The sequence below is a fragment of the Chlamydotis macqueenii genome, chromosome 8 (genome assembly GCF_036417535.1).
Source record: "Chlamydotis macqueenii isolate bChlMac1 chromosome 8, bChlMac1.mat, whole genome shotgun sequence".
Classification (NCBI taxonomy): domain Eukaryota; kingdom Metazoa; phylum Chordata; class Aves; order Otidiformes; family Otididae; genus Chlamydotis; species Chlamydotis macqueenii.
Genome location: NC_141563.1, coordinates 142,370 through 165,306, shown reverse-complemented (window position 1 = coordinate 165,306; position 22,937 = coordinate 142,370). Strand labels below are relative to the sequence as shown.

Sequence of the window (22,937 nt, the reverse complement as noted above, 5' to 3'; positions counted from 1 at the left end):
TCTCTTCAGCCTGTCGCTGGGGAGCTCTGCACTGGCACGGCCAGTGTGGCTGATGGTGGATGCTGGGTGGCTAGGGGAGCACGCGGAGCATCGGCCCCACCTCTTGTGTGGCCTCTCTCAGGCCCGGGGCTATTCAGCCGCAGCTGCAGATCTGGCCCACAGCCCCTGTGTTCAGAACCCAACCCCGGGGCATCTCCCCCACATCAGCCACGCCAACGCCCTTGCTCAGCGTGGGCAGGGAGCAGCTGTTGCTGAAGTCCCCCTGTCCTTCTCCCTACCAGGAGTCCAGCCAGGTGCGGGAGCTCTCCATCAGCCTCTTCAGAGACGTGCTGAAGACTGTGGTGGGGAGGAACCGGAGAAAGCTGAAGAAGGCAATGCAGAAGGCCCTGCTCCCGCTCTTCCTCCAGATGCATGACCAGATCGGGAGCGTGGCCAAGGTGCAGTGACTGTGACCGCTGTCGTGGGGAGGGGTGTGCTGACAGCATGGGCTCTTGTGCCTTCTCTGAGCCTCTGCTTCTCTTCAGGCCTCCAGGGAAGCCCTGCTAGCTGCTGCAGAGCTCCTGGAGCAGAAAGAGCTGAAGGACCTCACCCAGACAGAGCAGACATGGAGGATTAGAGAGTGCTTGGTGAGAACAACCCCAAATCCTAGGATCCAGGCTGCACGGGGGCTGCCCTGTGTGCCTGGGGCTGTGGGCTGTGCAGCTCTGCCTTCCCTGCTCTGCTCCAGCCGGAGCCCAACGCCTGGAGCTGCATCTTCCTTCCCTGCCTTCAAGCACAGAGCCCCCAGGAGCTCTTCTGCAGGCCCCTCCCCCCTGCTCGCTGCCCCCTGGGTGCTGAAGTCTCCTCCCTGCCCATCCAGGGAAGGACTGCTCCAGCCAGCTGGGGAGGGTGCCAGCCCCGTGCCCTTGTGCTCTCTCCAGCTGGCACACAAGAGGAGCAGGGTGGAAGAGTACCTGCAGCAGAGCCTGCCGTACTTGAAGGACTCTCAGGCCCCCGTGCGAGAGGCAGCCGTCAGGTTCATCGGTGAGCCACAGCCCCTGGGGACCCTCTTCTGGCAGCCTGGCCCCAGTCCCTGCTGTTGCACTGGCAACAAGGGGCAGCCCGTGGCTACCAGAGCCCTGAGGAGGGCCCAGCACCACGCAGCTGGGCTCGCTGGGAGCCTCGCTCGGTCCCACCACCCTCGGGGACTGTCCTTCCCTGGGGTCAGCCCTGCTGAGGGGGAGGAGGGTGGGCAGCCACCCTGCAAAGTGAAGGTCTGACAAGAGATCTGTGCCTAGGGCTTGCCGCACGGCATCTGAGGGACCAAAGCTCGGAGAAGCTCTGCGATATCTGCAACGGTGAGGAGGGGCGGTGCTGTGCTGGCTGGGGCTGATGGGGAAGGGGACAGAGCCTGGGCAGGGCGCTGTCACGCCTGGAACTGCTGCAGGAAAACTCTTTGGGGCCAGAAGAACATGTTAGGGGGCACGGGGCATTCGTCTCACCTCCTCTCCGGGCCAGAAAATGAGATGGTTGGGCTGGCATGGTCTGGAGGGGACTCCTGGGGGTCTCTGCAGGTAGTGGGGGTTCATCTCTGCTCTGCTTGCTTCTCTTGCAGCTCTCAAGCCCTTGACGAATGACCCTGACCCCTCGGTCAGCTCCCTGGCAGCTCAGACCATCTTCATCCTGAGCAAAGAGACGGCAACATCAAGGTGGAGCCTGCGGTCACTGTGCTGCTGGTGCCGCTGAGCCTTTGAGAGATTAAATTCTCCTCTCAAAAATGCCCGTGTTAAAGTACTTTTTTAAGAAAATAACTCTGGAACAACAAGCCCAGTCCCATGCGATCCTTGCCACAGGGCCCACCTGGAGGGTGCTGAGCAGACAGTGTCACTGCTGGCCTCTGCCGCTGCCTCAGGACAGCACACCCGGACCCAGGGCGTCCTTGCAACAAAGCCCCAGCTGCCCCGCTAGAGCACAAAACCCGGAGGGGAGGAGGAGAGAAGCTGTAGCCAAGCTGCCCCTCCTGCGACACCTCAGGGCACGAAGAGGCACCCGTGTCTTGGCAAGTCGTCCTGTGTCCCGTCACAAAAACCCTGTGCTATACTGGGGAGCTGTGCTGGTTTGGGCTGGGACAGAGCTAATTTCCTTCACAGTACCTGGTGTGTGGCTATGTTTGTATTCCACACCATTTCTGCCAGGCTCAGGTCCCTCACTATTCAATCCATCCTGACCAGCCACCACTGCCCTTCCCATCTTTTGGCACAGCACACAGGTGGCATTCCCACCCCTGCCCAGTGTCCCGGAAACGCCCACAAAATGTCCCGCGAGTCCCTTTGCTCCCTGACTTTGGGCTCCGTCTGTTCTGGTGGTCACTCAGGACAGCAGAGGGGTGGCGTTGTGTGGAGTCACTGGGCACCACAGCCAGCTCAGCTCGGAACCAAGAGGTTCCCCTTGCTTTCTGGGTCCAAAGCGCCACTTGTCGCATCCAGCCCACCCTTCAGCACCCTACGCCCCATTTTTAGGCCCCAAATCCTCATTGTAAGGGCCCCCACCAGGCTGTCAGGACACGCAGCCTTCTCTTAGGCCCCAAATTCCACCCTGAGGGGCTTCCTGCTGCGCGGGACAGAGACCCAGGGGAGGTGCCTCCGCTGGCGCTGCGGGATCCGTTCCCTCGGCAGGGGAAAAGTGATCGCTGTGGGAACTCTGTGCCCTGCCTAACAGCGGGACAGGGGAGAGCGATCAGAGCCCCGGTCTGGCTGTGCTGAGAGAAATGGCGCTGCGGGGAGTGTCCCTGCCCAGCTGAGGAGTAAAACCCCCACGCTGGCTGCGGGCTATGTGCCAGGTTATTACTGAAACCAAAGCGGGATAATGAGAAAAAGAACAAGACAACCTCCCCCCACCCCTGCCTCTGCCCAGGGTTAACATTATCTCTACCACCTTCCCCGCCCGAGCGGCACAGGGGAGAAGAGGGAATGGAGGTCGCAGTCAGTTCATCACACGATGTTTTACGCTGCTGCTTCGTTGTCGGGGGAAGAACTCCTCGCTGCAGGGGGATCTCTGCTCCTCCGTGGGCCTCCCCGGGCTGCAGGGGGATCCCCGCTGGACAAAGGGGAGCAACTTCTAGCAGCTTCTGACAGAAGCTGCCACCGTAGCCTCCCTCCCACCCCCACTAAATGCAACCAGAACACAACGGATGCCACAGCAGCCAGCGATGATCCACAGGAATATGGCCGTGAGCACATATTCCTCTGCTGGGAGGAGTACGGCCACCCAGACAAGGGCAGTTTTTGTCCATCTTGACTCCATACTGGTGTGGCCCCATTTAAAGTAGTGTAACCCAATATGGGGCTCCTCGTTCTGGAGGAATGGGGAGGAATGGAGTGGCGTCCCTCAGGGGTCCGTGCTGGGCCCGGCCCTGTTCAACATCTTTGTCGGCGATATGGACAGTGGGATAGAGTGCACCCTCAGCAAGTTCGCCGACGACACCAAGTTGTGTGGTGCCGTTGACACGCTGGAAGGGAGGGATGCCATCCAGAGGGACCTTGACAGGCTGGAGAGGTGGGCCTGTGCCAACCTCATGAAGTTCAAGCAGGCCAAGTGCAAGGTCCTGCACCTGGCTCATGGAAATCCCAGGCACAAATACAGGCTGGGCGGGGAATGGATTGAGAGCAGCCCTGAGGAGAAGGACTTGGGAGTGCTGATGGATGAGAAGCTTAACATGAGCAGGCAATGCGCCCTTGTGGCCCAGAAGGCCAACCGCATCCTGGGCTGCATCAAGAGGAGCGTGGCCAGCAGGTGGAGGGAGGTGATTCTCCCCCTCTACTCTGCCCTGGTGAGACCCCACCTGGAGTACTGTGTCCAGTTCTGGAGCTCCCAGCACAAGAAGGACATGGACCAGTTGGAGAAGGTCCAGAGGAGGGCCACGAAGATGATAAAAGGGCTGGAGCACCTCTCTTATGAGGACAGGCTGAGAGAGTTGGGACTGTTCAGCCTGCAGAAGAGGAGGCTCCGGGGAGACCTGATAGTGGTCTTCCAGTACCTCAAGGGGGCCTGCAAGAAAGATGGGGAAAGTCTGTTTAGTAGGGCCTGTTGCGATAGGACGAGAGGTAATGGTTTTAAAATAGAGGGGGGTAGATTTAGATTAGAAATTAGGAAAAAATTTTTTACGATGCGGGTTATAGAACACTGGAACAGGTTGCCCAGAAAGGTGGTGGAGGCCCCATCCCTGGAAATGTTCAAGGTCAGGCTGGATGAGGCTCTGAGCAACCTGACCTAGTCAGGGATGTCCCTGCTCCTTGCAGGGGGGTTGGACTAGATGACCTTTGAAGGTCCCTTCCAACCCTAACCATTCTATGATTCTATGATTCTATGATTCTATGAAATATCGTGTGACCAGAGAAAGTCTTCCAGGATAGTGATAGGGGTCGTGTTTGGAGAGGCTGAGAGACCTGAGCTGAGAGAACAAGAGCACTAGCTCAAGACTGCTTGAAAATTTCTTACCAAGATGATGGCACTTCTTTTTTTTTGATAGTGGGAAACAGCATGATAGAGGAAAACCATCAGCAACTGCAGCTTCTGGAGGACCAGAGTGGACCTGAGGAAAAAGAAATGTCAACCTGAGGGTAATGCTGCGGTGCAAAAGTCCCTCAGAGGGATTTTGGACCAGCCCGTGGCTTTGTGATTCAAGGAAGACCTAGTGGGGATGGAGAGACACCAGTACAGGTAGGGACATCCTGTTGTGAGAACAAGGTTGGAGGTCTTTGTCCCCTTGGCTATGGCTGATGACCCTGCCATTGAGGCCTAACAGGAGACACATCATCCTCAGGGCAATGGGGTGTTGTTGTCTACTCACACCCACCCCAGGAGGCCGGGAGGTGTGAAACTGTTCTCCTTCACTTGGCATTGCACCTCCTACATGTGCAGGAAGAGCCCTGAGCAACACCTAAGGGACAAGAGCTCCCTTCCCTAAGGATGGGGCTCAGGCCTTCCTCATCATCTTTTGTCAAACAAACCAAGGGTTTTCTCAGCACCAGCGTTGCCTGGTCCTTACCTCTGCCTGCCTCTTATCATGGCCTCCAGTTATCTGCTGTAACAAGTCCATGGAGAGGCTGTGTCAGTCGTGGCCCTCAGAGGGACCCAGTAATGCTTCAAGGTCCTTTGGGTTTTGCTTCCGACTTTGACTCCTGGAAAGGTTTGTGCAAATCTCCTCGCAGTCGCTCAGGTTCACGGACTCAGCACCCAAAGCACCCTGGGGCTCATTACTGTGCAGAAAGCTGTCATGTGCCTTTTGGTTTCTACACATGTTTTCAAGTCTTCATGTCTTGTAGAGCTAAGTGGAGATGTTTCAGGGACCTAAGTAAAGAGGTCACAGAGTACTTAATAAAAAGTTAGGTTTGCTTCTTAAGGGCATTTTGCCTACTTCTCCAGTCTACTGAAGAAGGGACAGCAGCACTCTGCAACGGATGTTGATCCAGGCTGTCTCCTAAGGAGGTCTGGCAAGGAAGGAAAAGCAGTCCCTTGAACTCTGCTTGGACAACCTTGCTCCTCACCACCCCAAGCCCAGCAGCGCACTCATCGTCCGCCTGACAGAGAGGTGAGAAAGGACAGATGTAAACACAATTCACAGTTAATTAAACTCCAGAAAGATGAAGCACGTTTCTAACTCCCTGAGGCTCAAAGCAGAAATCAGACTGGTGAATGACCAAAGAACCAGCAGATGAGGAAACCTGCGAGCCATGGGAAGGGCCTGCATTCATTTAGTCTGCTGAAAGACGTCCTTAGACATCAGGAGAGGTGGAAACACCGGAATGAGGAGGGACATGAAATAACACAGTAGTGGTGATGCACGTACAGGGGAAGGCCAATGCTTCTCCTCCTGCCATAAGTACACTTCCTCGCAGGTTCCATTCTGTCATGGTGGGGAAACATTGCCGTTTCTTAAAAGCGCTGGAATGCTTCAGCTGAGGATAATGTGCTTATATGTTTTATCTAAATGTAAAAAATAAGACAGTACACCTTTCCAGTAACATACTAGCTGTCTGGCCATGAACAGGCAGTGCCACTTTTAGGGGCCCCAGGGTACCTGAGGTGCTGGCCTGGGATTGGCATCGGTCACACAGGACCTGTGGGAGACCAGAGCTCCTTGCAAGCTGCAGGTGAAGGCTGGGCAGGAGTTCCCAGGGCATCTGCACTGGCACCAGGTGTCCTACATCCATTCCCAATCCTGGAAAACTTTTTCCATTTCAAAAAAAGAGAAAACCCAGAAAAGTGAGCAAAAGCTGGAAAGTCTGCTGACACATTCCTTTGCTTTGCATGTTTGTCTTCAGCTCTTCTTCTTTTCATTTGCATTGATATTTACTGACATCTGACAGCCCGACAGGCATAAAAACGCAATCATTCTGTGTGGTGCACAGAGCCCTTGCCCCCCTTCCCCACCCCCAATTCCTTGCCCAGGACTTTTCACTCTTTCACAGAGGGAGTCGTGCTGAGGTGCTGACTCTTCTTCACTGGTACAGAAATTGGTGTAAATGGTCACTTGCAGCCCAGGAGATTTCCTGTCCCTAAACCAGAAGGTTTCTGCTCTAGTTAGAAACAAAGCTGGAGGTTGGAAGGGACCTCGGGACGTCTGCAGTCCCACCTGCTCAGAAACAGGGTCAGACCAAGGTGTTCAAGGCTTGATTCAGTCCGAGTTACAAAACCCCCGAGGGCAGAGACTGCACCGCCTCTCTGGGTGACCAGTTCCAGCACTTGGCTGAGCTCCTGGGGAAAAAAGTTTTCCTTCTGTCCTGGTTGAACCTCTCCTCTTTCACCTTCCTCCCATTGTCTTTTCTCCTCCCACCATGCCCCACGGTGAAGAGACTGACTCTCTATTCTCCTTGACCTCCTCGTTGGTACTGTGAGGCTGGGATGAGGTCCCCCCAGCCTTCCCTTCTCCAGGCTGGACAAGCCCAGCTCCCTCAGCCTCTCCTCACAGGCAAACTGCTCCAGCCCCTGGCTGTCCTGAGGGCCCTGGCTGAACCCCCTCCAGCCTGCCAACATCGTTCCTGAATTGAGGATCTGAACTCTGGATGGAGTGATCCAGAGAATCCCTTCCCTCCATCTCCTGGCCGTGCTCCTGGCCGCACAGCCCAGGATGCTGGTGGCCTCCCTTGCTGCCAGGGCACACGGCTGCCTCCTGTCCAGCTTCCTGCCCACCAAGACCTTTCCCACAGGGTTGCTCCCTGCCAGGCAGCCCCCAGCCTGTGCCATCGCCAGGCTGAGTCCCTTGCAGGAGCAGAAATGAGCGTTTACCCGGGCTGCATTTCCTGACGTCCCCGGCAATACGTTCTGTCTGGATTCCTGAACCCTTTCCCTGAGCACAGAGGCCTGGAGACCATCTCAGCAAGGACTCAGGCACAGCAGCATTGAGTCCCTCAGCCCCACCTGTGTCTGCTGTTATCAAATCCTCCTTCAGCAGCAGCCCTGCATTCTCCTTGGTCAGCCTTGGTTTCTCACACAGCTATCAAAATCTTCTTTTTGCTCTTGAATTTCCAGCTCCAGAGAGCTTTGCTTTTCCTCCCAACTTGCCTCCACAACAAAGACAATATACACAAATTCCTCCTTGGTAGCCTGTCCTTGCTGTCACCTCCCGGCAGCTGCTTATGGCCCCTGGCAAAACCCTCTCCTTGTGCTGACCCGGCCCCATTGCCCCACACGTGGTCCCACAGCCCCTCTGTGCAGGCACAGCAGGGGTGCAGTCAGGCATGGGGAACGTTCCCCCCATTACGATGACAACGCCAGCCCTCCGTTCAATGTTCCCCTCCCATAATCCCATAACGTCCCTTCTGCAGCCTCCCCAGTACCCGACCCTTTCCCTGCAGCTCTGTCCTGCGTGGGGTTTTACAGACGGCCCTCCTCTGGGGTCTGCTGGGGTCTGGGCCAGGAGAGAGGCCGGACAGGGCGGGCTGTTCCCAGGTACTGGCACTGAGTGCAGCAGGAGGATGGAGCTGGCTTCGCAGCAAGACTCACCCATAAACCTGGGCTGAGCAGCCCGTGCTGGGAATGGCTGGTGGGAGACTGGAGGGTGATGAAGGTCCTGGGCCCCCTTCCCAGTCTGTGCATGCCACCCAGAGTGCAGACTGGCCCGACGAGATGGAGGCCAGCATCTCCCTGAGTCTGCTGGTGTTGTCTCAAAGAGATCCTTATTGCCCAGTTCTCACAGCCCCTGGGTGCCAGTCTGTTGGATACCTGGAGTACCAGGGGCACTTAGTGAACAATCCAGACCGAATGGAATTGTTATGTTTGTGAGCAGCAGGCCTCAAGGACATCACTGAAGCCGCTTGTGAGAAAGTACTGAAGCTTCCTGTGAGAAAGTAAACAAAGCAACCTTGAGAAGAAGGAAAACAGCTGGCACACGTGACTGGGGGCTGAACGTGAAGCAGGGTGCAGCTGGAGAGAGCCGTGCGCGTGAACATAGAGACTTAACGAATCATATTTTAGCTAGGAGCGCGTGCTCTCAGTTATCTTCTATATAAGACATGTAACCACGTGAAATAAAGGAGAACGATCATACTCATATTGAGATCGCGTCGTTACTCCGGGTCCGTCCCCCACTCCGACACCAGTCCCTCTCCCGAGCACGTGACTCCTCACTCGGGGGTCCCCTGGATGCTCCTGCGGCACCACTGACAGAACAGCCTGCCCGAACTGCTGCATGCAGAAATAGAACTGCTCTTCTGCACCGATGTCATCTCGGGCACGGCCCTGAGCTGGCGCTGCTGCTGTGCCAAGCACTGGTGCCCACAAGCCACAGAGAGACCATCCCAGGAGATCACTGTTGGTCATTCACCGTTTCCATTGGCACTGGGCACCCAATCCTGAAGGCTCAGCCCAGGCCCATTCCCCAGCCCATGGCCCCACGCTCTCCTGTGCTACCCCAGGGAGAGCGTCAGCAGCAGCTCATAGGGGCCATTTCTTCAGCCTGTTCCTGACCTCCACCCTGGAAGAAAAACCGTATCTCCAGATACTGGGACTGAGGAAATCCGTTTTATTACACATATGCGGCACAGGAGGCCAGTTGTGCGGATGTGCCAGACAAATGTACAAAGACCTCTGGCTCAGACCGGGTGGGTTTATGGACCTGGAAAAGGGGAGTGGATGTAGGCACTCCTGGACAAGCCAAATTATCAGACATAAAATGCCGAAAAGACAGAAAGTTCCAGAAAGGAATCAGAAATCACTGCAGAAAAGGCACAAACAGCTTATAGATACTGAGGAACAACTGATTGAATCAGTTTCTTCAGCACATCTCTGAGCTCCTGGTTCCTCATGCTGTAGATGAGGGGGTTCACTGCTGGAGGCACCACTGAGTACAGAACTGCCACCACCACATCCAGGAGTGGGGAGGAGAGGGAAGGAGGCTTCAGGTAGGCAATCATTCCAGTGCTGATAAACAGGCAGACCACGGCCAGGTGAGGGAGGCACGTGGAAAAGGCTTTGTGCCGTCCCTGCTCAGAGGGGAACCTCAGCATGGCCCTGAAGATCTGCACATAGGACAGAAAAATGAATACAAAACAGCCAAAGAATAAACAAATACTAACCACAAGGACTCCAATTTCCCTGAGGTAGGAGTGTGAGCAGGAGAGCTTGAGGATCTGGGGCACTTCACAGAAGAACTGGTCCACAGCATTGCCCTGGCAGAATGGCAGTGAAAATGTATTGGCCGTGTGCACGACAGCGTGTAAAAGCCCACCACCCCAGGCAGCTGCTGCCATGTGGACACAAGCTCTGCTGCCCAGGAGGGTCCCATAGTGCAGGGGTTTGCAGATGGCAACGTAGCGGTCGTAGGCCATGACGGTGAGAAGAGCACACTCTGCTCCAAGGAAGAAGAAAAGCAGAAAGACCTGCGTGGAACATCCCAAGTAGGAGATGGCCCTGGTGTCCCAGAGGGAATTGGCCATGGATTTGGGGACAGTAGTAGAAATGGAATCCAGGTCTAGGCGGGAGAGGTTGAGGAGGAAGAAGTACATAGGGGTGTGCAGGCGGTGGTCACAGCCTATGGTGGTGACGATGAGGCCGTTGGCCAGGAGGGCAGCCAGGTAGATGCCCAGGAAGAGCCAGAAGTGCAAGAGCTGCAGCTCCCGTGTGTCTGCGAAGGCCAGGAGGAGGAACTGGGTGATGGAGCTGTCATTTGAGGTTTTTCTCCCTCTGCCCATCGTGTCCTGTCAGTAAAGGAAGAGTTAATGACACTTCTATGAGGACAACCAAAGCCTTTTTCTGCAGCCCACTCTCCAACACACACCCCCCTATTCCTTCTCCAGAGACCTTCTTTCAGCTCCCTGCCTGGAGCTCTGGTTGGTGCTGGTTGAGTGGCCATCAGGAGCAGGATCTCTGCCCACCGGCTGCCAAGGAGTCAGCCCTGCTGTGCAGCACTGGGTTCATGGGAAAGGTGTGGGCAGGGACCACAGCTGGTGTTCAGCTTTGTCAGGTGAAACTGCTCCTGATGCAGAAAGGCCAATCGGCATCTGCACTGCCACTGCGAAGGATCTGGGATGGCAGAAGGCATTTTGAGAGGTCTGGGGTTCTTAAAGCTCCCCCATCTCACCTGGGGAGTGTTCTTGGGTGTCAGACACCCTCAGCATTTCTGCTGCACTCAGGGAGAACAGAGGCAGTCCTGTGAGGCCAGAGGATTGCCTGTGGCTTACTGCAGAGTGAGGGGACCTGGTCTGTTCCATCATCTTTTTCCCAGCTGCCTTCAGCTTACACCTTCCTGAGATGGAGAGTGATCACACGTCACCTCCAGACACCAGCATCGCTGGGCAGCTGCTCTCAGCCCCTGTGCTCTGCAGAGGGACATGGACACGTGGCTGGAGAGCTGCACCATGGCTCTGCTGGAGCTCCAGCCTCACAGGAGGGGGTTAATGTCTGGGACCACCCAGCCCTGGGGGCAGAGGCTCTGGTGGGTGGGAGAGCAGGCCAGGGGGCTTGCTCAGAGGAAGGGGTCTGCATTAGAGGGGATCATATACAGAGTTTTCTGGATTCTCCCTACCACAAGAGTTCTGACGTTTAGTTTCCTCTCCTTCCCTGATCCTATTTCTGCTGCCTGGAGATTTTCCTCCTGGGAAGTGTTTCCCTGTCTCATGTCTTTTTCCTGTCACCACTGACAGACCCCATTTAAATATCACTGCTGTCATCTTGGCCTTACAGAAACCTTCCTGTTTGCGGCGTCTGGCTGGGCGCATCTTCCTGTTTGCAGGTAGAAAACAAAACGAGTCTAACTCAGCCTGATGGTTCCAGCAGAAGCGATGCTGGTGCTGTCCCTAGGCACAGGAGTGACTGAGAGTGCATTAGGAGACTCCGGGAAGATGTGCTGATCACTCAGAGTTACAATGCAGGAGTCTAAGTGACTTGTCAAAACTAAGAACTCTGTTATCATATGTCCCTCGGCATTTCCTAAGTGTAGGATGTTTGAGACATAAACTCAGTAAAGTTCCTTATCTTTATAGTAACCCTTGAAACCTCCTATTGCAAATAATCTTTGAAGCTGAGAAGCCCTGACCCACACAGCACCCTCTCAACAGCAGAAGGACCCTGCCATCCTGTGGGTCCTTCCTTCCCCCCACAGCTTCTCCCCACAGCAGCGCTGGGAGCTCCCTGGGCAGGCTGATTGCTGACCCTGGCAGGTGTCAGAGTCCCTGCCCCAGCACACAGCCCCTGGGCTGCAGGGACCCTGCTCTGAAGGACAGCCCTGGGCACCCCTGCCTGCACACCCACCTGCACACCCCTGCAGCCATCCCTGGGAGAAGGCAGCCGTCGTGCCCTGTCCCTCTGATGGTGCAGCAGGGAAGCCCTGCTCTGCAGCACCAACTTCCCCTTTGAGAAACCAAGAGCCCTCCTGACAGATCCCCTAAACTGTCAGATGCACAAGCTCTGGGAGATCTCTCCAGGAACAACAGCTAAATTGCCCTGCACCAAGAGACTTACCACATAGAGGGCTCTGAAGATTCCTCCTCCTCACTGACCTCTCAGCATCCTCCCGCTCTCAACTGCCTTTAAGTTCTCTCCGCCGCTGTCTCTCTGCAGCGCTGCCCGCTTGCCATCAGCTCCCTCCATGCCAGGAGCCCAGCCCCGCTCAGCAGCAGAGGCCCAGCCCAAGGCGGCACTTTCTCTGTCCCCTCGGGGCTCCCTCCAGGTGTCCCTGGGGCTGCAGGGGAACCTGCTGCCAAACAGCCTGCAGCCACCACGGGGGGTTTGCTCCTCAGCTGGGAGAGAAGAGTCACGTCTTTTCAAGCACTGCCATTTTCCTGCTCACAGACAGAGTCAGCTCTAAATATCACCTGGCCTTGTCCCGTCAGCAGGCAGAATACCCAAAGGGAGGGATCTCCTCTACCCCTGCTGAGGGAAGGGATTCAGCGCAGTCAGTGCAGGCATCTCACCCTGGGTCTGTAGTGCTGGCGCTAGAAGAGGACTCAGCTCCCTTCCATGCACACCACAAACCCACAGGAGCTGGAATTCCTCTTGCTCCTGTTCGGCTGAGCACAAAAGGGCATTTGCCTGTGAGCTCTTTCTCTCAGCTGCCCTCCTCCTTACTGGAGATGGAGGGCAGCAGGGAGTTCTTTAGATGCAAAGCCCTGGTGACAGCTGAGGTGCCCGAGGTGGCCCAAGGTTTGTGCAGGAGACTGCAGGCTCAGGTGGAGCAGTTCTTAGGGACAGGGCAGTGTCTGGGGCTTCACCTTGGAGGCTGTTGGGAAATTCCTTTGGCAAACGGAAATGACAGCAGGTGCCCACGTTTAGGATAACGAAACCTCTTCCTACTCAGGACATGCACGGAAACCTGTACAGGTGTCCCTCTGCCCCACTGGAGTGATTTTGCACACGGAGAGCTGGGATTCTCTCTTTCTCCTCTCCACCACCTTTATTTGTCAGATCTCCACTGACCATAATGTCTCACGGCCTCCTGCCAGCGCTGTGCAGCCCAGGCCTTCTTCCCTCTGGATCTGGTGAGAGCAGGGTTTGCTCACTCTGTGGGCACCGACACTGTTGAGGAGGGGCAGTGAGATCGTGGCTGGGTGGGCATCTGGCCGCAAGCCAAGGTCAACCCAGCGCACACCATCTCGCACAATGCTCTTGTATGGAACCTTGGAAGCTCCAGTCTTGAGAGGTGGGCAAAGAGGGGAGTAAAAGAGTGAGTGGATGCATTGGGGTCTCTCCTGGGACTTGATGGTGTTACCAGTGTCCTGGAGCAGCTGACAGAATTTGCAGATGACACAAAACTGAGGCAAAGGCATATACAGTGGAGGGCTGCCTTCTGGATGAAACTCAACATGTTGGAACACTGGCCCAACAAGATCCTAACGGATTTCAGAGAGGAGAACTGCCCAATCCAGCCCCTGGGGTGCCTGACCCTGGGCACCAGCCCTGGCTGGGCTGCAGCTCAGTAGAAAAGTCCCTGGGGGTCTTGGTGGACAACAAAGGGACTGTTCAGGGTAGAGACAAGAAGGCTTCTGGAAACTTCACAGCAGCATTTCAGTACCTATCAGGCAGTTAAGATGGAGCCAGTCTCTTCATTGTGATGCATGGTTGGAGGCTGAGAGTCAAGGGACAAAAGTTGAAAGAATGTTCAGGTGGGATATGAGTACCATGAGGTCCATCAGGTCATACCTATGAGATCCCATAAGCAGTGGGAGAGATTTTCCTGAGAGGTTGGGCAGTCCCCATCCTTAAAGGTTTTCAAGTCTTCTTTCCCCCTAAATATGGCCTCCAAACAATGAAAAACCACTCCTGCTCATGCAAGAATGAAGCAAAACCCTATGGCACCAGCACAAGCTCTGCCTCCCCAGGGCCCCCTCCTCTCCATGAGAGAGGTCTTCCACAGCCCCACACTTCTTCCACCTTCTGCCTTCGCATTGCACACGCATGGCCTGCCTTCACCACGGTCACCCTTGTAACTGAGGCCAAACACATATTTTGGCACTGCCAGCATCAGCTGGCACCTGCTCCACACCTGGAGCCCACTTGGCCATGGAGAACTGGAGAGGCAAGGTCCACTCTGCCCAGCACTGGGTACAGATTTTTCCTGGGAATGTGGCCGAGCAGCTGTCATCATGTGTGTCAGCCTGTGGCCTGGCAGGGGTGGGACTGGGACAAGCGCTGCTGAGGCAAGGCTGAAGTAGCTCAGCTGGAGAGCTGGAGAGCATTCCACTGAAGATCTAAAGGTCCCCGGTTCAGCTCCAAGCTTCAGCAATTATTTCCTCCCTGAAATTTTTGCAGAGCCCCTCTGCCTTCTTCCAGCCTGCCCTGGCCCTCCTCACTCCTTCACCTCTTGCTAGAGCACTGCAGAGCTGTGGGTCAGAAGGACCCTTCCTCTGGCACCACAAGTCCCCAGGCTACCCCTGGCCAGGCCACCTCCAGTTCAGCTCACAGGACTGGGCTCTTCTTTGTACAGGACAGGATTTGCGCCAAGGGCCCCTTGGTGGCCTCCTGGGAGAGGGCCATGGCCTCTGGGCACCTTCCAGCTTCTCTGTGTCCTCCCCACCCTTCGGATCCCCTCTGCCCACCTGAAGGTCCCTCTGCCCGGATACGTCAGGGCTGCAGCCTGGCAGAGTGCGGGGCCTCCACCCCGCTTTGTACTCCCCTGTCTGTTCACGTGTAACGCTAATTGTCCGTCCCACTGGCTTTTATAAAAGAAGGCTTTATCCATTTTACACCTGCGTTGTAACGGCTGCAGGTATTTCATTTCTCTGGCTTTATAAGCGCTTATATATTAAAAACTACAAATGTACACACATATACACATGGCGGCCCCCATGTAGGTAAGGGAAAGGCCTTTTGGATCAGATGTACTTCCAGGTAAAGCAGAAAGGCTGGTAGCTTCTTCCAGCCAATCACAACAAAGCATGTCACCAGTAGAGTGGACGGACTTCTGAGGAAACTGGCCCCCGATGCAGCTGGGATGGTGTCACGGCCCACTCGGGACTCGTGATGGTTCTTTTAATGCGATCTCGAAGTGCAAAATTACGGCGAACACGCCAAAGGGGTTGGTTTCAATCAAACAGCACAAACTTTATTATTTTGTCTGTAAAGCTGCGTGCAATAGGTGAAAGGGAGGGAAAAGGAAAAGTAAAGACAGGGAAAGGAAAAAAGAAGATAATAGCTACCACCGCGGGTCCGAGGTGTTCCTATGGTCCCAGGTCCAGGCAGCGTCCCGACGGTCCTCATGATCGATGTCGATCCTTGATGGAGAGAGCTCTTCGGGGGTCTCGTTGTTAGGGGTCGACCTTTTATGCCAAGTGGCAAACCTTGCTCCTCCTTACTTCGGGGATCTCCGCCTGCTCTTGGCCCTTAGGATAGAAGTGTGGGGGTTTTTTGTACATTATAATTAGCAAAGTTCCGTTAAAGGGCACTTTCTCACCGTTGTTTTTGAGACAGCAGTTGTGATTCATCCTCCTCGATAGCAGCTGCACAGTTATCTCTGCCAGTTTTGACAACAGGGATGAGCCGTGGCACCTCTGCACCACTCTGTCCGCCGTTTTAAGGATGTTGTACATTTTGTTGTTAGGCCAGAGTCAGCCTTCTCCATAACAGTTCCGTTCTGTTCCCAGGAGGAAAAAAAAAACAACTGCATCTCAGGCAGGCTGCTCACAGCAACTCATGTCAAGCTGTGAACCTAACTTTTAGGCCAGATCAAGTCCATAGTCCACCTGGAAGTCCTCGATGACAAGGTTGAGACAATACTGATTTTCTGACCGACCCTTACACCACCCCGTGGCTCAACATTGTCGTCAGGACTGCATGGTGGTAGCATAACCCTCAAAGGGAGACAGGAAAGAAGAGAAAGAGAAAGAGAAAGAGAAAGAGAAAGAGAAAGAGAAAGAGAAAGAGAAAGAGAAAGAGAAAGAGAAAGAGAAAAGTAACAGCAGCATAATTACCATACAATTTGCAAAAAGTTAAGCTGTTTCTCTAACATACAGTAAAAATCTTCTAATTCTATATCATGTTTTTCTCTAGGCAATCTGCCTTGCACTAGCAGATTTTGGAATATCTATGTAGGTTGGAACATTTATCAGACTGTGTGCATTAAGTACAGAAGTCAAACGTGTCAACTGATTCATCATTTTCCAAATTTTGACATACAGTATTGCTGATAAAACAAAACTTATTAAGACCAGTATTAAGAGAACAGTAATGGGGTGACACAATTTGTTCAACATGCCTGTTGCAGTAGGTGACCACCCAAAAACTGTGTCCCACCATCTATGTTCTGAATCTTTTTCTACCCTTTCCAAAACACGGTGGATTTCATCCACATCATGATGAACTGTTACTAAGGTTTTTTGTCCGTTTTCCTTGATCTTTCCCAGGATCTTGATCAAATCCTGGTGTTGTAATAATTTTTTTACCCAAGTGAGATTCATTCCAATTGGTGCAGGTAGCAGTTCATGAATCAGTGTGTAATTAGATTGCAAGAGTTTGTGAGAGGTCACCGGTGCTAAGTAAGAAAAGTCACATCCAGTGATTTTAGTAAAATTACAAACACAAAAATTTGAGTGGTTCCTAGTATCTACAACTACATCACTTACAGCTATGGAATCGCAAACAGTCCGTAAGCATGCACAACCTTTGCCAATATATACAAGTATTGTCTCAGGGTTTTTGTCAGGACGAATCTCGAAATGGCAAATGTTTTGTTCAGTGTCAAGACAAATGTCTTGGGCTCTGATGGTATTGCTTTCACAAATGAATCCTTGTTGTTCCCGCACAATACATGCATCAACATCAATACTTTGCCATTTATCCCCGTTTTTCCGGGCCCATACTCTATGCTCCAGAGGATAGAGTACAGTTCCGTTGTGGTTCAGTCCTAGCGCAATGATTGGGTATATTGTATCTACCGAAGCATTGTGTATGGTTAACACAAAAGCTGTGGCCACGCTGTTGATGGGGTTATAGGTAAAATTAACCAGATACCACCAGGACTGGAATTTCCTTTCAAAGTCAGTGGCACTGTCCCAAACTATTTTCCGAATTTCAGTGGGGAAAGTGCCTTCTTCACCTTCTCTTATAATTGATGCGGCTACCGATTGCATCCACAGTTGAGCTTGGATACAACTGAGAGCCAGGGAGAGGTTGTTTTGGACCACACCGAGTGCATCTATAACCAATTCATGGTCTTCATTCACCTTCTCCCATTTTGGTAATATATTTGATAACATCCATTGATTAGTTCCCAAAGCCAATAGGGAAGATCGTAAAGGACGTTGCAATTTAGTCAGGTCACTAGTTGTGGTAGCCAATTTGTTCATCAATACCTCTGAATCAATACTATTTAGAACTCCCAATCCTGTTCCCAGAACACCAGTTAGGTCTGTCTTTATTCGTTTCTCGGAAGGGGTCCGTTTTTGCAGTTGTCCATCCCTCATAAGAGGTTTTTAGGAAAGGTGAGCAAGCTGGCTGAATTTCTGAAGCATTATTTTGCATTGACAATTCAACTTGTTTCAGAGACCATGATGGATTGAATAACATCTGTTGCCGGCCCATATTTCTGATTACATATGGTCCAATCTCAAAAATTTTCGGGTTCAGTACAATAACTGGTTCAGTGGTAAGAGGTGCTGTGTATCTTGTCATGTTGGGGCTGGGAGTAGTAGTTGTTGTTGGCTCAATAATGGCCATTTTAAATTTGAATGTCAGTGCCACGTCACCTTTCTGGTTATTCCAGAGACAGATTACAAAGACAAGGTTGGGTTAGTGTAAAATTACTCCAGCATTCCAATTTTTCCTTTTCAAGGGCACAGAGACTCTTTGTGAGTACAGATTCATTAGTTCTTCTTACAATAATTTGGGTTGCTTTTTCATGGATAGATCCATTGACCATTCGGCAACCTATTTGAATTTTTTCTCCAATTGTTCCCATCAAGAGGGGAGCCCTGCTGTCTCTGTCCCAGCCCCACTCATGCTCTGAGTACATTTCCATTTCATGCTTAACCACAGTGGCCAAGTTTAAGTCCAACCGTTTAAAAGGTGGTCCCATGCTTCCTGTAAACCTAAGGTAGGCGTGAGACCATGGCCATTCGGTGTTCTTTTGATTACAGGTAAGATGCAGAAAAATATTGTAAGTCCAATCACAAGTCCAATTAAAAAATTGGTCATTTTTAGAATTTATGCTTCCGAATTATCATCCATGTGCAGCTTTTCCCACTCACTGTTGCCCCTCGGAGTTCTTCTGCAAGATAAAATAACAGAGCTTGCCTCCTTGAGGCACAGTTAAAATGACGGAACTATCCAACGGGTATTAATCCGATGTTCCTTTCCCGGGGCATCAGAGGCTACCCACGCATATGCATTTAGAGGGGTTTTTAGGACCAATGGTACTGTTCCCGCAGTGGGAAGCTCCACTAAAACAGGTTGTCCTGGGAGGTGAGCTGGATTTTTAGAGTCATTCGGTCCTTTTAAAGAAGGGATTAAAGTAGGGACTTTTGGACAGAAGGCAGTGATTTTAGGGCATCCATTTACCCCCCATCTGTCATTTACACCTTTGACAGCTTCCCACAGGCGAGCATCCCAATTGCCTTCCTGTGGTTTCAAAAGTCGTTTCAGCAAACCATTGGTTCTTTCTACAATACCATTAGCTTGTGGGTAATAAGGAGTGTGAAAAATCCATTTAATCCCTTCACTTCGTGCCCAATCCTGTACTATTCTGGCAGTGAAGTGGGAACCGTTATCAGACTGTATTCCTTGTGGTTTTGGAAAAGTTCCAAACCATCGTCGCAATGCTTTCACAGTGCTTTCTCCCGTAGCCCTGTTAAAGTCTTCTGCTTGGACTAGTCCTGATATTATTTCCACTCCCACCAACACAAAATGTTTCCCTCCTGATTTCTTAAAGGGTCCAATATAATCTACCTGCCACGCATCCCACAAACCTTTACCCTCTCTTAGATGCAGGGGATCATCTTCTAAAGGGTGTCTTTCCAGTCGCCTACGACATTGCTCACAGGCAGATATGCAAGTTTCGCATGTTGCTCTGGTGACAGGCCAGCCTCGAGCAAGGGCTTCACGATACAGGTCCTTAGCTCCTGTGTGTTTACGCTTTACATGCAACCATTCTAGCAGGCGTTCCCAATCTTCTGTGACTTGGTCCTTTTGTACAGGGGCTAGCCTTGCTAACTCATCCGCTCTGTTATTCCATTTACCCGCTGAGCCTCCATCTGCCTGATGAGAAGCTACCCATCCCACGGCAAAGTTCCCCTGTTTAGCAATGTTTAAGATATCTTGCCATTTTTCCTTTTGCCACACTGGGATTCTGTTAACCTCCCATTCATTTTGCTCCCAAAAAGGCAGCCATTCAGTACAACCCTTAAACACAGCGTAGGAATCAGTATAGATGTGGATGGGAGAAGTGGCTTGAGCTTCACGCTGGAAAACACTCCACACTACAATTAACTCTCCTACTTGGGCGCTGCCTACTCCCTCTGTAATAATTTGTTCATCAGAGGAGGTATGGAGTGCTACTGCTCGATATTTCCATACTTTCCCTTCTCTTTTTGCGGAAGCATCGGTAAACCAGGCACTCACTGCTTGGTCGGGAGAGAAAGGAGGAGCCGCTTGGATGACAGAGGCAGGTTTATCTTGGCTGCCATCCGAGCTTTCTGTTTCTTGTATAGCCAGGTGTTTTAAAGCTCCTTCAGTCACTGAGAAAATGTTACAGTAGTGTTCAATCTGGGCATACCATTTTCGTACTGAGGCTTTCTGAGCCACCCCGTCAGGGGGAGGGGTCCCACTGGTAACTGCCTTTATCACTTTAAACGGGCCTCTCAGTACAATTGGTTGTTGGCGTGCAATTTTCTCTACTTCTATGAGAGCCAGGCTAACCACAAACAACCCTTTCTCCCAAGCAGTGTATCTCCTCTCGGCATCTTTAAAGCTACGAGAATAAAATCCCACAGGCCTAGTTGGACCCTCAGGGCCCCGTTGCCATATATGTACTGATAATCCTGATATGGCAAATCCCCATTCCACCTGAAAAGGGTCTGTAGGGTGGATAGGACTGAGAGCCTGGTGAGCCGTTGCTTCAAAAATTAACAATTGCATAGCTTCTTCCTGAGATGGGGTCCATTCCCATTTGACCCCTTTCCTCAGCAAATCATAAAGAGGTCTAGCAATAATGGAGAAGTCCGGAATATGTTTTCTCCAGAACACCAATAGCCCTAAAGCATGTTGTAAATCCTTTTTTGACTCAGGCATTTTAATCTGATCTAAAGAAGTGAGGGTGTCCAGTGGGATACACGTCATTCCCCCTTTCCACCAAATTCCCAAAAACTTTACTTCTTGTGATGGCTTTTGGACCTTTTCGGGAGGAATTTGCAAACCCAGATTCTCCAAGTGAGAAATTATATTCTGGTGGGTTGTTTCCACCTCCTTTATTTCTTCCCCCCCCCCCCCCCCCCCAAGGATGTCATCAATATATTGGTAAACATCTACAGCTTCAGGTTTTGGTATTTTTTCCAATTCTTGGGCTAAAGCATGATGAGCCAATGTAGGAGAGTGCTTATACCCCTGGGGTAGCCGGGTGAAAGTATATTGTTGCCCTTCCCACGTAAAGGCAAAACGGTCTCTGTCCTCTGGTTGCAAAGGTACCATAAAAAACATGTCTTTAACATCTATAGTTGCCATAATTGGGTGAGCTTTCTCCTGAATTATTGTTACCAATTCCGCCAAATTGGGCACTGCAGCAGTCAAAGGTTCAGTGTTGGCGTTCAATCTCCTAAAATCCACTGTGAGTCACCACTTTCCATTTGGTTTTCGCACTGGCCACACCGGAGAGTTAAAAGGAGAATGTGTATTTATCACAACCCCTTGCTCCCGAAGTTCCTGCATAACAGGTCTGATACCTTCTTTTGCTCCCAGGGGAAGGGGATATTGCTTGACATTAGTTACTTTGCTAAACGGCAGAGAGGGTGCAGTTTGGAGTAACCTAATATTTAATTGCGGGGTCCCAAAAGTCCACCACAAGCCTTCTGGGTTTTTCCAACCTTTCCCTTTAAGGACATCCATTCCTAATAAATTAGTAGGAATATTCCTGATCACCATTGTAACAGTGACCGTGTTTTCCTCTCCCGGCAACATTAGCTTTACCTGAGCAACACTCATGGCTTCTGTTGACCCTAAAGCATTCAGGACACAAAAACGTCTTCTCGAGGGAGAGACACCACACCTTTGTGCATCTTCTTTAGTCAAAGCGGAGACTTGGGCACCGGTATCAATCAAAAAGGTCACCAGTCCACGTTTTGGACCCACCATAGCCGTAATTAGCAAATCTCCCCTGCTAGTCTTGGTGAGCTGTCGGATATAAATCCATCCTCCATTCCCTCGCTCACCGATGGGGAATGGAGGTTCTAGTTTTCCTGCATCTGGGGAAAAACCTCACTGTTTCTGTTGCCTGTGTCTTCCAAAGGTGGGGCTGTGGGTGTGATGGGTGAGATTTCTTTCCCTTTGGGTGGGTATTGTTTCGGGTTACACCATTTTGATACCACCTTGCTCAGCTTTTCAATGGGTAAACCATCCATTACATCTCCTGGAACACCCTTTTTAATTCCCAAAAGCCACCACTGTTGTCGGGTCATGGGCTGTGCTCCCCCCACTGTTTTAAAATGAGGGCTAGGTTGACTGATGTGGGGGAGTGAGTCCCTGATGTCTATCTGACGGATTCCTTTTGGTCTGTCCTCTGGGAGTTTTACTGGACCATATTTTCTCCTATAATTTATCAGCTCCTGTGCTACCTCCCCCCAAGTCCACACCTTTGCTTTATCACCTGATGAGGGTCGAGCTGGGCTGAGATCGGAGGGAGACACATTCATAGGGCTATTGGTTGTATTTCCATGGCCTCTCATAAAGCCCTCCAATCTTTCTAAGGGACCGAGTGTCTCAATGGTCTTTCGAAGTTGAATCCCCAAAGGTTTAAGGGACTCTGGAAGTCCCCTTATCAAGGGAGTCATGCTCTCAGGGTCCACCGGCAACATCATTGGAGATTCACATCTAGGAGTTAACTTTCTTTCTTTCATCATTTGCAAACAAGCAGCTTTTTGGACGCTTTCCACCAGCTGATCAACTGTGCCAGTGATTGGAAGAGGATCCCCTCTCTCCAAAGGGTTTAACCCCCCAGCCCAATAAGCAGCTCGCTGAGTTAAGGACCATGGGGCACGATTATCTCCTGTGGTCAAAAAGACTCCAGGACCCCAATATCCCTCAGCCTCCTTTTCACTCAGCTGGATTTGATCTCCCCCGGTTAGAGATACACACCACACATACTCCGTCTCAGACTCTTTGGCAAGATGCCCGTACTCCCGCTTCAGTTTGGCAAGCTCAGTAGTGGTATACGGTGACTCCTTAGTTCTTATCTGTGGGTTGCTATCCTCATCATTCAAATAAAAGAATTCTGTTTTAACCAAAGGTCTTACCCGAGGGTGGTCGCCAGAGTGATCCCTCATTTCCTCCAATTTCTTCTGAGGGTATATTGGACTTATCTGTTGAATACCTCTCTCCTCAAGCTTCAGATCTGTCTCACTGTCCAATTCTGAATTCTTTGGATATTCCTCCCTCAAGATAGATTTTAGCAAAAGGTTTTGCTCCTTTTCTCCCTCCAGCTGTTTTTCGAGGTTGGATACTGTCCCCTGAAGGGCCTCCACGAAACGCTGGAGCGACTCAATAATCTGCTCCTGCTCTCGCTGCTTAAGGCGGCCTTCTGCTGCTGCTGCCAGACTGGCACCCAGAACAGCACAAACTATGGCTTTGCCTCTGCCAGATTTTACCCTCGCCTCCTTCTACAAGGAAGTCATTCGATCTACTACGCTCTGCAAATTTGTCCAATTATCCCGAGCCAAATCTTGCCCAGGTGTGGACGGCCGGGCACCATGCTGTGCCAAGAACTCATAAAGCGAGTCTCGATTTCTCACTAACAAAGAGTACCGATCATCAACTTTTCCTGCCAT

At 51.9% G+C, this 22,937-nt stretch overlaps 1 protein-coding gene and 1 pseudogene across 1 annotated transcript; both read right to left on the bottom strand.

Annotated features, from left to right (window-relative positions):
- Positions 1-9,215: 9,215 nt before the first annotated feature.
- Positions 9,216-9,983, bottom strand: LOC147599766 (olfactory receptor 14A16-like). The gene has a single exon (XM_086753524.1). It carries the CDS (start codon positions 9,981-9,983, stop codon positions 9,216-9,218), a length of 768 nt encoding a protein of 255 aa, XP_086609650.1.
- A 5,722-nt stretch (positions 9,984-15,705) lies between these two features.
- LOC147599765 (uncharacterized) lies at positions 15,706-22,937 on the bottom strand (annotated as a pseudogene).

What these genes read in the sequence shown, in the direction of transcription:
- LOC147599766 (XM_086753524.1), bottom strand. Translation starts at nt 9,983, where the DNA reads ATGTACTTCTTCCTCCTCAACCTCTCCCGCCTAGACCTGGATTCCATT.